Source organism: Morone saxatilis, unplaced genomic scaffold (genome assembly GCF_004916995.1).
Source record: "Morone saxatilis isolate NCDOM2014 unplaced genomic scaffold, NCSU_SB_2.0 Contig1, whole genome shotgun sequence".
Classification (NCBI taxonomy): domain Eukaryota; kingdom Metazoa; phylum Chordata; class Actinopteri; family Moronidae; genus Morone; species Morone saxatilis.
Window position 1 is genome coordinate 12,898,340 of NW_023339651.1, and position 16,156 is coordinate 12,914,495.

At 40.4% G+C, this 16,156-nt stretch overlaps 3 protein-coding genes across 3 annotated transcripts in view; 2 read left to right on the plus strand and 1 right to left on the minus strand.

Annotated features, from left to right (window-relative positions):
• The window catches only part of wdr90 (WD repeat domain 90), a 24,759-nt gene extending 22,125 nt beyond the window's left edge, over positions 1-2,634 (plus strand). Inside the window, exons 40-43 of the mRNA XM_035671199.1 lie at positions 273-416; positions 1,599-1,715; positions 1,849-1,933; positions 2,047-2,634. Of these exons, the coding sequence (XP_035527092.1) occupies positions 273-416; positions 1,599-1,715; positions 1,849-1,933; positions 2,047-2,204 (504 nt within the window). The 3' untranslated portion in view covers positions 2,205-2,634. The remainder of the gene's footprint in view (positions 1-272; positions 417-1,598; positions 1,716-1,848; positions 1,934-2,046) is intronic.
• Positions 2,635-3,620: 986 nt separating this feature from the next.
• Positions 3,621-13,323, plus strand: rhot2 (ras homolog family member T2). Its single transcript, XM_035668045.1, has 19 exons — positions 3,621-3,797; positions 4,545-4,603; positions 5,232-5,313; positions 5,415-5,458; positions 5,942-5,995; positions 6,120-6,172; positions 6,503-6,611; positions 6,801-6,902; positions 7,029-7,127; positions 7,234-7,342; positions 7,441-7,561; positions 7,806-7,890; positions 8,041-8,186; positions 8,307-8,407; positions 10,344-10,474; positions 10,606-10,686; positions 10,778-10,900; positions 11,643-11,845; positions 11,991-13,323. The coding sequence occupies exons 1-19, from the start codon at positions 3,761-3,763 to the stop codon at positions 12,106-12,108; spliced, it is 1,857 nt and encodes a 618-aa protein (XP_035523938.1). The 5' UTR covers positions 3,621-3,760; the 3' UTR covers positions 12,109-13,323.
• Positions 13,324-14,770: 1,447 nt separating this feature from the next.
• LOC118330008 (histone H1.0-B) lies at positions 14,771-16,156 on the minus strand. Its single transcript, XM_035664378.1, has one exon. The coding sequence runs from the start codon at positions 15,888-15,890 to the stop codon at positions 15,303-15,305; it is 588 nt and encodes a 195-aa protein (XP_035520271.1). The 5' UTR covers positions 15,891-16,156; the 3' UTR covers positions 14,771-15,302.

Below are 16,156 nucleotides of genomic sequence, written 5' to 3' on the forward strand. Positions count from 1 at the left end.
TCATATCATGTCAGTTGATAAATGAAGTGGCACTTAAGTGGTTTCTCCAGTACAAGTGCTGTTGACAGCTTTTCTACATGCCCCTCATACAGAAGAATGGTCCGACATTCATTAGCTCTCCATAGCTACAAGGTTGTGGATCGTATGTGATGCTATTTAAATGGAGGGGGGAAAAAAGTGCTCTCTGAAATTTTTCCTTTGATTCTTGTGACATATTATGACATTTTTTACATCGGCGTGATTCTGAAGCTGTTTTATCTTCCAATCCTCAGTGTAAGAATTTCGGACTGGAAGGAAACGAGATGTGGTTGGCTGCCAGTGCTGACAGACGCGTCAGCGTGTGGGCTGCCGATTGGTTAAAGGACAAGTGTGATCTGCTCGACTGGCTGACATTTCCTGCTCCGGCCTATTTTGGGGTACCGTCTGTATTTTAAGTAGCAGTACATGGTAATGACTAGGACTGTCACTCCATATGTGGAGTGCTGCTGTATATATTTAATTGGTAATGCTCATGTGTACTCAGTAACATCTAATTATAAGACTGATATTCAACCCCTAACCCTTTAGCCATATAATACTAAAAACTTTTATTATTAAAGCCAGTTTAGCAGTCTTTGTGACTGAAGCTCCTGCCATCAACAATAAACCCTTTTTCGAAGTCACTTAGATATTTTCCTTTTGCCGTCTTAATACAAAATCAGAATTAACTGGGCCTGCTCACATGTCACAGAGCATGAGTCAGTGGTAATTGCTTAATTGTACCATGCAGTGTGCAAGCATCTACATTTTCCACTTATTTATTCAGGTCATTCCTTTCATTTGTCAGCATCTGTATTTAATTACTAATTTGATTAGAATGTTGTTGTACTGGGTAGCTTCCAGGTGTGAATGTGCAATTTACTTGTTTCACCGGTGTGAAATTGACTGATTTAATATCCTCCTTAATTGTTTTCTTTCATTTTACGCCCTCGTGGGAAATCTTTTTAAAACTATACCAATAAATTAGTGAATACATTTGCTACATACATAAATTGACATATGTTTCAGATTTTTTCATATGTTGAGTGCTGCTGTATATCTTTTATTGGTAAGGCTCATGTGTACTCAGTAACATCTAATTATAAGACTGATATTCAACCCCTAACCCTTTAGCCATATAATACTCTGGAACTTCTCTGTAAATGTATCTAGTAATTACACAGGACTGCATCATTGTCCTGCTGATGTAAAGTATTCAGTGCATCAATAAGGCTTACTTTTAAAGGGCTCACAACTTTGTTTGTGAGTGTGTATTACGCACATGATACACACTATTGCACTGTCTCAAATTACGTTCCATTCAGCAATATTGCACACAACCCTGAAAAGGAGGTAATGTCATATTTCTGGCAAGTCCATTCAAATTCAAACACGTTGCACAATGCGGGTAACCAAGTAATGTTAAGTAATACCATTTTATTCTAAATGCATGTTAATAGTTTATTTATTATTTTTACATTTTTCAGCATATTGTTGTAACCTGTTTTGGAAATCTCAAAAAAATTAAGCTCAGACCATGTTTGACCTGTAGGAGTTTTTGTAAACCTTTGGTGTTGTAGGATGACAGCCCACCTCCCAGCCTGGCTGCCTTCTGCCCCGCAGACCCCAGCCTGGTGGTCTACACTGGCTACGGAGTAGAGAAAGAGCTGTCCTTCTACAGCCTGGCTAAAAAACAGGTACAACAGCTCCCCCTGCGTCACTCCTCGGCCACCGGTGTTGGTCTTTCCAGAATATTCACACACGTCTGTGTAATCACGTGTTATGTCATGCAGTATTTTGTTTTTTTATTTGTTTGTTTTTTAATAACAGATAATAAAAAAGATTGCCCTGCCCCACTGGGCCACATGCTTTAGCCTCTCCTGCAAGAGTCAACTTGTAGCTGTGGGATCGAAAGGTAAACTCTATTTTTATTACCATACATCTCCAGTGAGGAGATTAGATTTCACTAGTGTAAGTTTGGAGCTTGTTTGTAATTAATTTCTCATTTTGTTTTAAATCTCTCATTAGAGCGAGTGTTGAAGTTGATCAAGTCGACCAGCGGCAGGTTCCAGGACTTCATGCAACACAGTGACTCAGTGCATATGTGTCACTTCTCTCCCTCTGGGCTGCTTCTTTTCACTGTAGCTTATAATGAGATCCTGCTGTGGGAGGTGCAGGGCCTCTAAGGGCCACAGATCTGTTTATGCACCTCAAACCTTGTAGGTTTATCCCCCACACAAGTGCCTAGTTTCTATTAATTTATGTAATTTTATTGTTCCATAGATATTTTTTTATCAAACAAATATTTCTAGGGAAATAGTTGTAATTTTGGGAGATGTTTTCTGTCAGATTTGCCACATCTGAGTTTATATTTCACATGTATGGTTTTAAAATGCATTAATATTCATTTTAACATGTTGAAGGGATTGTTTTGTGTCCAGTGACGTCTAATGTTTGACAATTTATTTTAGGTTTTCTTACTGTGAGTTAGAACGCATATGGATACTGATGAGTGATTAGCAGTTGCTGTCATGTCTGTTGTTTTTCAGTGGTAGATAATTATGGTTTGTAGGCTGCTCTGGGATTGGGACGGGGTTTAAATAAAATGCAGCTTGAAAAATTACAGTTGTCTGTAATATAAAATGAGTCCATCAATGGTGCAAGCACACATAAACAAGGAGACACTGTCAGAGCCAACATTTTTACTTTGTCTTTCCACCAGAATGGTGTATTACAGGTGCATAGTTCAGAACATTTTGCACGGATCTTAAGTTTCCATTTTTGTTACGGACACACCAACATAATTTCCTTTCTGCCACAAGAACTTGAATTCAGGCTTCCCAATTTGAATGACAGGCTACCTAATTACTGGTACTGGGACACTCTTCTGTCAGGGGTTTCATCAGTTTGCCACTCCAGTATTCAGAAATGTTACATACACACTGTAGAGACCACCTCCGTCACTGCTCTGTTGAAAGAATGATGACACCCAGGGCTGCAGACTCAGTCGACTGATAGTTCAGGCAGAACTTTCCTTTTGAAACATGATTATTTTTACATGTTAAAAAATAACACAGTGTGTGCCACCTGAAATAAAATGCACATGCCCTATAATTAGACCATTAGTTTGCTCAGCTTGTTACATAATAATGCCTGTGTTGTCAGAATGGGGAGGGGGGGGGGTTATTAAGGAAGAATAATCAGTGTGTTTATTAATATTTACTGAGGTATTAGACTTTAAGACAGGAATCTATCTCATCTGTCTTTTCAAAATAGCTTAAAAATGAAACAGTCTTCACTGCTTTGTCTTTTTAAGCTACTGTTACACGAAAGGATACACAAGGTGTAAACAGATGATGACAGTTTTGTGCAGAGGTGGAAAACAGAAAATATTACAAATCAGTACCCAACATACTGAAAAGCTTATTTTATGTATTTCAGTTTGAAATATTTTAATTCAACTTCCACTGTATTTGTCTGTTACACGTCTTACATGCAACCTATGAGAGTCCCACAACATACACTGTGCAGTAAACTATGCTGCAGTGTGTCTGTTGTACCAGCAGGGGGCGTGTTTTCACCGCCTCCTCTGTGAACCGGAATGATATGGTTTCACCTTGGGTGCATATCGCTGTGGAGAGCCACACATTTTATTGTAGCTAGAAATTTGACATTCAAATGAAAGATAAATGTCACTGTAGTATTGCGGCGCGTAAGACCGTTCTTCAAACAGAGAAGAAACATGAAACAAGACGTCAGGATACTTTTATTGGGGGAGCGTAAGTCTTTCTGTCCCACTGACAGCCGACCACAAGCTAAAAGAAAAGCCAGCAAACATTAGCTGTTGTAGCTAACTTAACTAACTTGTAGCTGGATTTACCTCGGTTACTCCTGGTGGCATGGTGCCGATAGCTCTTTTAAAATGAGCATTTAGCGTTATGTCTCTGCAATAACTACTTCCTACCAGATAAAATCAAATGTTTTATACGTTTTCCAAATGTTAGCTTATTTCCGCTATGCTAATTTAGCCTAGAGTAACTTTTGCGTTAGTAGTTATCAGCCATGGAGAAGTTAGTTAACGTGTTCATTTCATCGGATAACCGATCAGCTGTGCTCCACTGAAAGGCACATTACATAATACGCACGTTTTAATTGGCGGTTATTTTAAAACTTCCCTGTTAGCTAACTTAAACACCTAACCTGATTTAACGTGCAACTTTTACATTGTGAACCAATCATGTCACCATGTTTTATTTAAAGTGACACATTTTCCATTTGCTTAAATGTAAAACCTCTATGTAGGTTCAGTTTAATAATAATAATAATAATACAGTGGCTAAAAACTCAGCTGTAGAGGTGCAATAATCTGCAGTAGTGTTTGCTTCAGTCCATATCAGAGCATTTATATGAATGATAACATAAATAGTAGTCAGCTAACTTTATAGTACATTGTACAGTTCATCATTGGGGCCATATAATGTATCTTTGAGCTGCTCTCATCCTCTTCATGTTGTCTCCTTCATCAGCCAAGGTGGGGAAGACATCACTCATCATGTCTTTGGTTGGTGAGGAGTTCCCAGAAGAGGTAAGTGTCAGTACAGCTATATACCACTGCTGTGTCTGTGCTTTTTCACCGGAGGATGCTGTGTCCTGAAGAGCTGGGGGAATATTAAGTAGCAGTACCGTTCTGCTCTTGTAGCCTATGTTAACCACTGTTTGCTCATTGTAGCCACAGTTATTCTCCTGTAGTCAGCACTAAGCAAACTGGTTCCTTTGTGAGCAGTAAAGAAAGCAAATTGTAAAACATAGAGGACTACTTTAGAAATCACTAGAAAGGTTGGCTTCAGTGTGGGTTTTTTTGTCACGTAATGGGCTTTGTTTGACGTGATGAAATCAAATCACCCCGCTCTGCTATGTACTACGTGGCCAGTATTGAGTTTCTGAGTAATTCTTAGTGGCTAATTTTGATTTGCAGCTTATTTTAGTTTCAGAACACTTCTTGGCAGAAGTGTAAGATTGTACGTACACAGTAGTTCGATACTACTACTTCATATGGTGTTAATGATAGTACATTCACTACTGTTCATACATTTTCCTCCAAAAGTGAAGATCGCCTAGCATTTGAGCTTAAATCCTAACTGTGTCCATGCAAAGTAGAAGATGTGTTTGTATTTTGGGGGGCTTCAGCCTGATTAAGTAATGGCTCTTTACAGGTTCCCCCCAGAGCTGAAGAGATCACCATCCCTGCTGACGTGACTCCGGAGAAGGTGCCCACACATATAGTGGACTACTCAGGTAACGTTTCCTAAAGGCTTATGTGCAACAATATTCAGTCCACAATGGTGTGTGTGTGCAGTTTGTTGACTTTGAGATGTGTTTGTCCTCAACCCCAACAGAAAAAGAGCAGACTGATGAAGTCCTTAGAGATGAGATCATCAAGGTAATTACACCACACACATTGATGAACATGCAGAACATTGTCCTTTTTAATAGTTGAAACTTTTGTGTAAATTTGACAAGAAGTCAAAACCCAGTGCACAATCGTTGAATTAGACAGCTTTGAGTCTTATAAATAAATGTAATTGTGTCTGTTTTGTCCCAGTTTTGTTATTTTCTGGGAGCTTTAAGCTATTTAGGCCAGCACCCCAAACATCTTATGCCTTATCTTTTTCGTAGTTGTTTCTCTTGCTCCATGTATTTTTCTACATCAACTCTTTTGTACTTTGTTGTTGTTACATCTGGTTAGTTGGTCTTGGTCATTCTTCTTTTCTTTTTGTCATGTTAAAAGATTTTTTTGTGTCATATAAAATGAAGTATTATTACTCTATAAGTTTGATAAAAGGTTTAAAAGGTTGTTTGAATTGTGTTGATTCTGTTTTTGATGTAACGTCCCTCTCACTTGTTATTTCTCCAACCCACGTAGGCTAATGTGGTGTGTGTAGTGTATGATGTCACCAACGAGGACACGATAGACAAGGTAGTGACCTGCTCCTTGTCTTTGTCTCATACTATCATTCCACATACTGTATATCACTTTTACTTAATGCATTTAAAATACAAACACATTACACTTGTGTCATAGGCTGCCTCTTGTTTTTCAGATCAGAACTAAATGGATACCTTTAGTTAATGGCGACGCAGAGAAAGGCAACAAGTATGTATCAGCTGTTGATGGGTGTGTGTGTTACCTGGGCCCGTTTGAACTTTGCACTCCTTCCCACTGCTTGAATGTAATGTTGGCAAACCTGGCAGTCTAGGAATTTGAGCCTGTTCTTTCGTTTCACTAAGTCGCCCTGAATAAGACATAAGAACATCAGCTAAATGCCCAACGTGTGGGGAGTGTGACTGCTTGCAGTTCACACTATTTGAATGTCAGCTGATTTGCATTATATCTGATATTGCAGGAATGTGATGTCATTTTTATACAGAACAAGAAATGATAGTGTTGTAATGATAGTTACCCTGTCTCCATGTGTTATTTCAGAGTTCCCATCATCCTCGTGGGAAACAAATCTGACCTGCGCTGTGGGAGCTCAATGGAAACCATTCTTCCCATCATGAACCAGTTCTCTGAGATTGAGACATGTGTTGAGGTGAAGCTGAACCCTCTCACACTCTTGCTAATCGCTGCAGTCTACACACATGCTAACCTTACCGTTGACATACACACACAGTTGCCGGGGTTTCACACAAATATTTACACATGGACACTTTTATCTGGCTTTTAGATTGCTTAGATAATTATATCTGAAAGGTTCTCTCTGCTGTTGTTCTCTTTCAAGTGTTCTGCAAAGAACCTGAAAAACATTTCAGAGCTGTTCTACTATGCACAGAAGGCAGTTCTTCACCCCACTGCACCTCTTTACGACCCTGAGGACAAACAGGTCAGCCATTTTTGGAAATGGGATGCCAACTGTCGAGTCAGCTTGTTCGTCTGACCCACTACTACTTGTTTACACATGTGCATATAAATGATTGGTTGATTTTTGTCCTTCAATGTTTTTCCCCAGCTAAAACCATTGTGTGTCCGAGCCCTTAGCCGAATATTCTACATTTCCGATCAGGACAACGACCGAATCCTCAGTGACGCTGAACTCAACTGCTTTCAGGTGCCAGTGAAAATTAAATTCAAATTAAAATGTTGTGTTCTTGGTTATTATCCAAAACAAAGCTGTTTGAATAAAAATAAGAACAAACATCCATCTTTATGTGTAGAAATCTTGTTTTGGGAATCCTCTGGCACCTCAAGCCTTAGAAGATGTGAAGACAGTAGTTTGGAAGAACACCAGTGATGGGGTGCAGGACAACGGGCTGACCCTAAATGGTAAAAGTCAGGCATGAATGAGAACATGAAACTCAAAACCATGTTGTTGCAAGGCCACACTCAACTAATGGCCAAGTATTCTGTCTCTTCTTTTTCAGGTTTCTTGTTCCTTAATACATTATTTATCCAGAGGGGCCGACATGAAACCACGTGGACTATCCTCAGGAAGTTTGGTTATGATGACAACCTTGAGCTGACTGATGATTACCTTTACCCTGAGTATGTGTTGTGACACTATTGTAGTGTCTCAGTCAGTTCAGTTGTACATTTTTATATTGCTGATAGCTATTTAGCTATTTAACAGGTTGTATTGTTATTGATTCCTGTCCCTCTATTCTATGTCGTCTGTCTCAGAGTTGCTGTATTTCTTCTGTGTTTCCATTTGGCTTTGTCTGTGTTATGTTTGTACACACTAGTCAGGAATGTCCAGGTATCTAAATATCAAATTTTTTAATGTTGTCAGACTACGAGTTCCCATCAACTGCACCACAGAGCTCAATCATTTCGGTCACCAGTTCCTCCAGCGGCTGTTTGACAAGTACGATGAAGTGAGTAGGAATTCCAGCCAACTTTGGTCACAATGTCCCACTGGACAGGACATTTTCAGCAGTGGCTCTCAGTTTTCACCGTGGCATATTCAATAATAACCATTATGGAGGATTACCTTTTTAAAAGAACTGACCTGTTTTCCTCCGTAGGACAAAGACTCTGCCCTGTCACCGACAGAGCTTAGGAACCTGTTTTGCGTCTGTCCTTATATGCCATGGGGAGCAGAGGTCTACGTGACTGTCCCAACCACAGACGAGGGCTACATCTCTAGGCACGGCTACCTCTGTCAGTGGACGTGAGTATGTCACTCGATTGTAAGCATGCACTAGGTTTACACTTTTGTGCACTTTATGTTTAGCAATGTCTGATCTGCACTGTTCCAAGGTCACATGTATGTCAATCCCTTCACATGCAGGCTTTCTGCTTACCTTGACATCCACCGTTGCTTGGAACACCTAGGATACCTAGGCTACCCTATCCTCACTGAGCAGGACTCACAGACTGCCGCAATCACAGGTGTGTCTGTGTGTCTGTGTGTGTGTGTGTGTGTCTGTGTGTGATGGATCTTCCCAACCAACAGCATCTATATTAGAAAGGTCGAGATCTCCCCATGGAACATGGCAGCCATACTGTACATCCTCTTTGACAACTTAAATCCCAACCTCATAGTTAAGCACTGTTCTGTAGGAGGATTATTAGTTTTAATCCTGTCCACTGCAGCCTAATAGATTTACATACATGTACATTTGTCCTTGACATATGAAGGAATGGAATTTGAATTGGGAGTCTGTAATATGCATATGTGCCAAAACATTTACGCATGCATGGTTTGAAATATAGTGTACTCTCCACATATGAGGTACATTTTGTTATTGTGAGCATTAGTTAAGGTAATAATAATTACTGATATAAATGAGTGGGTGCACATGTTATTAGTGTGTTTGTACAGACACACTGTGTGTGTGTGTGTGTGTGTGAGAGAGAACTAATAGCAGTCTGAGGACAGTTAGTCAGGAAAGCTTGGACAGTGTGATCTAATATGTCTCACTGCTGCTAATCACACACATTGTGTTTCAGAGGTGAGCACGTTTATTTGACTCTACTGTAGATGTGAGAGAGGCCAGAGAGCAACACAGATCTTTTAACAAGGGGATTAGTCACTGTTTGTAGCATGTGTTTAGCCACTGCGTATTATGGTGCCTAGTCACTCTCATTAAATAGTATTGTTGTAAATTCTAAATGTATTTTTATCCGTGCTAGCAGTATCGCTCTAATAAAGGAGACGTCAGTCTGTTGCTCTAATCACCTGTTAGTTGGGTTATCAGTCAGATACATTGGTCCTGAGGATTCATTGTTACAGTGTTTGGTAGAGACATTCATTGCCTCCAGAGTACCAATCCTGAGATTATTTCTAATTTTTCATTGAGTGCAAAGTACAGTTTAGACTGATGAATAGTGGAAGTCTGACAGCTTCTCTGGCTCCACTGTAGTCCCAGATAGCCTAAAATATTGACTGTACAGACAATAAACCTTCTTTTGGTGATAACATTCAACTTTCCTGTGACATTACCCTCAGGCCCATTAGTGTTTAGGATCCAAGATTTTGTTTCTCTTATTTTCAATTATTTTATTTTCTAGTAAGTGTTGACTAATGACTAATAGTCTTATGTCCTGCTGACTTGAAACCTACCTACCTAAGCAAACGGTAATGGCATACCCTGCACATACACCAGTGTGATGTGCACCTGCATTATATCCCCTAACTGCCACTAGATGTCAGTTTAAGTTACTCAATATATAGACAAATTTCCCGTTAGTGTTAAATAGATGTCATGCAATTAAGTAGCCTTTATGTAAAATGTCTTTTTTGCTACAATACATTTTAGATCCAGAGAGAGTGGGTTACTGATCATCTGACAAACCAGATTGACTTGCTTAGAGGGAAATCACTTATTTTCTTATTATTTGCTATCACTCCTATTGTTTATATCAACACGTTATTCACAAGTTGCATTGATCAGATCTGAGATGCAGCAGCTAGAAATCCTTGAAGATAAACAGGTCTGAATAAGTGATATTTTCTACAGGCTGGACTGTAAGCTGTATGTTCGTTTTGGTGGCCAAGACAAACCAAAACAGTGATGAAACAGGAGAGAACAGACCCATTTATTGCCATATAAAAGAAATGAAACAACAGCTCCTGTAACAGGTTGATCTTTGTCAGCTGGTGGAGTTACATCCTCTGCTTTGGCCTTTTTAATGACAATGTTGGGCCAGTGATGAGCTCACAAATGATGTGTATTGTACTGAAAATCAAAGACCATTTCAATTTTACTGTTTGGGGGAAGCGAGGCAGGGGTTCAGCTATGTTCATGTAGCTAAGCTAGGCTAATAGAGAGACAGAATGGCTGCCTGCATGCATTGTGTTTATATTTTGTGTTTGTATGTTTAGTAACACGGGAGAAAGAGGTGGACCTGGAGAAGTGCCAGACACAGCGGACAGTGTTTCTCTGCAAGGTGATCGGACCGCGGGGTACAGGCAAGACAGCCTTCCTCCAGGCCTTTGTGGGCCGCAACGTTGTGGTATGTCACCATCTGCTAGTCTGGAGTTGAAAATATGAGATGTTGCATTATTAAACTGTGATAAACAGGGGCTAGTCTGCATGATCACTATTGATAATGGCTGTTCTTTTTCTCGCTTTTGCCTTCTACAGAATAAGGAAAATTCCAGCAGTGCCTTCTCCCCCTATGCCATAAACACTGTCCAAGTCAGCAAACAAGAGAAGTATCTTATCGTGAGTAGCTCCCATCCTCGTCTTAATGCTGCCCCTTAACCTGTGACCCCGACTGAAGCCTGAGCATTACACTCTTCTCATCCCTGTGTAGCTCAATGAGGTGGATGTGGAGGTGGAGTTCCTGAAGGCATCAGACGCCTCCTGTGATGTTGCTTGTCTCATGTACGACACCAGTGACCCACATTCCTTCGACTATTGTGCCAGTATATACAAGGTCAGTCACAGGAAATGTTACAGGTGCATGTAAAGAATAATACCAGTGTTATTCACGAAGGTTGCCCATCTTCTTTACACTCTTTGTGCTGGTGTTTGCACACAGTCAACCTAGTTCTTAATGTAGTATCACTGCTCACTTTGTTGCCTTTAGCAGTTTCTATCACTTGTTTTTGTAATTACAATAGCAAATTCTGGAGAGTTGAAGATTGCCGGTGTTAGATAATCCATTATATTAAAAATATACAATTACATTGATGTAATAAAAACATAATTTGAATTTGTTTCTAACAAATCAAAAAAGTCCAAATGATACATCTAATGAAAGTTTTTAGCTATTAGACAGTGGTGTGACTAATTAAAGATCTTCTGGAAATACAAAGTAATCAGGACTGTTTACATGCCAAATTGTATCTGTCAAAAGAATTATAAAGGGATTAAACCACTTCCCAAAAAATATTCCTGAATCAGTTTTTATCCTGGTGAAGGTGTTAAGTTAAAATCGTCTTATTTACTTAGCAGTAAACAGTAACATGGAGCCCATTATTTTTTACTTGCTTATTGTCAGGCTCTTGATACCCACTGAAGAAAATGGGTGTCTCCAGCAATAAATAAATAAACATTTGACATTACAAACTTACGAATGATCCGTGTCCATATGCGTCATGATAAAAGTTTCCAGTTTTTTCATATTTATGTGTTGAAATAACTCTCTATCACTCTTTATACCATTTCTTACTTAGCAACACTACATGGAGAGCAACATCCCATGTGTGCTGGTCGCCTCCAAGGTGGACCTTCCTGAGGTCAAGCAGTTCCATGGGATGACCCCAGCAGAGTTCTGTTATAAACACCGACTGCCTCCACCGCTGCCCTTCTCCAGCCTGCTCATTGACTCCACCAGCAAGAACATCTCCACCAGGCTTGCCTGGGCAGCAATGTACCCGTATGTTCTAGTTAAACCAACTACTGCTCTTAGATCAAATCCTACGTTTAAAACCTGTAAAATATTAAGCTCAGACATTTGTCTTGCTTGTGGCATTAGCTGCGTGTTGCTCTGTCTGACTGATTTTTTTCCCTCCAATCTCCAGACACCTGAATGGTTCAGACATGAGCAACACATCATTCTGGCTGAGAGTGACGTTGGGCTCGGCTGTGGTTGCAGTCCTGGGCTTTGCTATCTACAGAGCCATTGCCAGACTGAAATGATCGACAACCAGCTGAGGTTTTTTTCCCCACGCTTCCATTCATCCATACAGACCAAACCTTCGAGACCAGATCCAGAACCACCGCTGTCTGAACTAGACATACTTTGCATCATTTTACTTTTCACCCTGAAGGCTTCCAGGATACTCTTCATCTCTCTGCCCTTTGTCATTACCTGACTTCTTCATTTTGTCCTACCCACTGAGTCAAGTGATCGCAATAGTCCAAAGGCCATTGGAAAGCTAGTGATCATATTGTTCTCCCCGCTGCTGTGCCCAGCTTTTTCTGCCTTATATTGTTCAACCGACCTAAGTAGGAGTTAGCCTGCCAGTGCTCGGTACATTGATACATGAAGGACTGTTCGTGTCCAAACAGGTGCTTTATCAGAGGGGTTAGAAATGCACGAAGACGGTTGCGTCTAATCTATTTCTTTCCCCTGTTAGGTGTTAATGGTGAGATTGGAGAATTTTTATATACATGCAGTGTCTCGTAGGCATAATATATAAAAAAAGCCAAATTGACTAGACTGAAGAACCAAAGGGCAGCACATGAAGCTTTTTTAACAGCAAACATCCTGATTGTCACTGAATCTGTAGCTGGAACTCCTCAATGAACAATACTCTAGTAGTACTCTACTTTGACCATGCCACCACAGATACATGATGGTTCATGACCGATTTGCCAAATAACTACAGCAGCAATGAGTAGTCATAGCATGTTATTTGCCCCTTAGGCATATTTAAAGTTTTTAGCTGTAAGGCTGAGCTGTGGCAGAGAGAGAGATGTGCATGAAGAAAAATGGTGGTTTGTTTATGCATCTGCAGGAACTTAGAACATAATTATTTTCTCCTATAAAAGGAGGCCGAGCAAAAAACCTTACAAATGACTGAGTGTGGTCAAATGTATCCCTGCTTCCGCTCATTTTCCCTCTGTTCACACTGAAATCAAATTAATTACTTTTGTTCAATCTACATACACCTGACACTGTGCATACACTTTGACCTTGTTACATAATCTGCCACTGAAATGTTTTGTCAACATGAGTCAGTCATGTTAATGTCTGTTTTGTTGCTTAATTCAGCTGGGACCTGCTTTTTCTGCAGAGTACACTTGTGTGACTTTTAAAATATGGCTGTTTTCTTACTTGAAATTGAACTGACTTAGATGCTTAATAAAAGACCAGACCAGACTGGGTGGGGACCTTTTCCCAAAAGACATTATGGTTGTTTGGATGAAAGATGTGTGAAATGCTCTATGCTTTATGTAAATATTTTAGACATTCTTTGCCTTTTTTTCCATCCTCAAGTATCAGACTTGACCACACACATTCTGTTTGAATCTCCGTGGTTCTTTGAGTGTGTACAACTCAAATGAGACAGTGTTGCTATAATTCACCTTATCATCATAATCACAAAACGTGTGTTGCCAGAAGTAGTGGTTGTATTCTGCTGTGATGACAGAATTTATGATGGATTATTGAGTTGAAGCAGCACCAATTACTACCATTTTGCAGGTAGCATCTCAAAAAGCAAGAACAGCATGCCCGTACGGGTCTGGATGCTCTGTATTGATGGTTCAGCCTGAAGCTGTTTGACGAGGTTAGTTTGAAGATCTTACACCTGTATTTAAAGATAATAATGAATAGAAGGCAGAAGGTAATTTGAGTGCAATCTTGACTTTCATCAGTGTGACTCGGTCTTGTGGGCTGCCGGTGTCTGTCCTAACTGCAGTGGCGAGTCGCCTGTTCCTGCAAAAGACCACAAGATGGCGCTGTTGCCTGTCAGGTGAGAGGCAGGACAGTGAGCCCTGGGTGTGTCTGCAAAGCCGCCTCCTCATTGCTCTGCAGTCACTGTAAGGAGAGAGGATGTTGGGATTTTGAGTGTAGTGTTATGTACAAGGACAACCGGGGGGAAATAGTGAATTATTGCTATAAATTAACCCTAATATAAAACACTCTGGACAGGTTTTGTTTGCAAACGGAGATTTTTAGACAAGTTTTGTAAAAAAAAAAAAAAAAAAACTTTATTCATTTTTTTCCCTCTCCATTAAATGAATGTTTTGTCTTTGTTTACCACTATCATATTCCCTTAAGGGACTATATTTCTGTATGATTTTATTTCCCCAATAGAATCTTTAAGCTATACAGGGTTTTACTTAAAATCACCAAAGTGCCCTACAAAGCCCTTGTCTGCCCCCATGACCGCTCGGTGAAACTGCTGTAAGGTAACTCAGTGCACGATTCTAGATATTGATACTTGGTGATATTTTAAAACTACCTGCTTTTCATGGGACTTCTGTAGAGCCCATTTCATAGTTTAACTTACATTACAACTCGCACTCTTCCCAGGTCACTATTTTTTACTGTTACATGTGCACCATGTTTACCAGCCTCTGCATCCGAATATCATCCCTCTCGCTGGAGCTCCCATAGGTGGGCTTTGTCTGCAACATCCTGGAGCAGAAAAGCTGTGATTTCATGCAGCGGGGCTAAAGAGGCTTAACTTCACCAAGATGCATATATCACAAATGGAGGAGGCAGTGTTATTGCTCTGTTTAATAGATTACATTAGGCCTATTAATCTTTCATATGCACAGAAATTCCTCCGTCCACTTAACCGAGCATTTTACGCACGCGTAAAATGCGCGCAATAAGTTGACGAATAGATTTAGTAGAAGATGACAAAGGTTTATTGAATTGCAGTATAAACAGTCTTTAAAAGTGACTGAACACAATGAGATGTTTGTATATTATGAGTCGTCTGAACATGAGGAATTATACAGAATGAAGCTTGAATGACAACTATAGAGCCTTTAGGAAAATCTTGCTGACGTCCACTGCCTATGGTCTGTACATTGTAAAGACTCAACAATGCCCACCATTGACACATTTGTACTTTCAGTATGACCCCGTGCATAACAATAACTATTCAATAGTTCAACTGTATATACATTTTTTTTTTCAGCAAGACCCTAGACTATTTGTATCCAAGGATCGGGCAGAAATTAACAGTATTATTAACGCCAAATAAAATTGCTCACAATTATTTCTACAGCATCTAGAGGCAATAGTGCAATGGAGAGAAAAAACTACTGGTAAAAACAGCATAAGTTTGCATGAGACCTTACAAAAATAATACATATACGAAAAACATTTCTTTAAGTATTTACAGCGACTTTGTCTCTCTGATATTGTCCTTTTACTTCTTTTTTGCTGTTTTGGCTGCCTTCTTTGCTGGTTTCGCCTTGGGCTTGGCTGCCTTCTTTGCTGGTTTCGCCTTGGGCTTGGCTGCCTTGGGCTTCTTAACTGGTGCCTTTTTGGCTTTCACTGGCGTCGACTTTTTCGCGACCTTTTTCACTTTCTTCGCAGCTGCCTTCTTGGGTTTTTCCGGCGTCTTGGGGACCTTCTTGGGCTTGGCCGCCTTCTTGGGTTTGGAGGGCTTCGCCGCCTTCTTTGGCGTGATAGTTGCCGTTGCCTTGGTTGGTTTTTTGGAGTCCTCTGGTTTGGTCAGCCTGAAGGATCCGGACGCACCGATACCTTTGGTGTGGCGCAGCATCCCGGATGCCACCAGCCTCTTCAGGGCCAATTTAATCTGCACATCGACGTTGTCGCCCACCTTGTAGTTCTTCTTTACGTACTTCTGGATGGACTGCCGGGACGCTCCACTCCGGCTGGCGTCGTGGACGATTGCCGCTTTAATCATGTCCGAGTACTTGGGATGAGAAGCAGGTTTCTTGGGCTTGGATGCCTTTTTGGCTTTGGCTGGAGCTGCCGACGTCTCTGCCATGGTGACTTTTTTTCTTTTGGAGTAAGTTGACCAAAAAAAAAAAAAAAAAAAAGTCCTGGAGGTGTAATTTCACCCGACTCAGCTGATACACCGGAGCGTCAGAAACAGCACAATATAAAGCCGGCCGCAAATAAAGCTTTCCCCCAGAAAGTCCGAGCTGGTGAACAATGTCACACTAACTGTTTATATAGTAAAAAAAAATGTTGTTATAATTGTCCACACAAAGTGGCGCGTCAGTACACCGGATCACTTAAGTGTCTTATTCC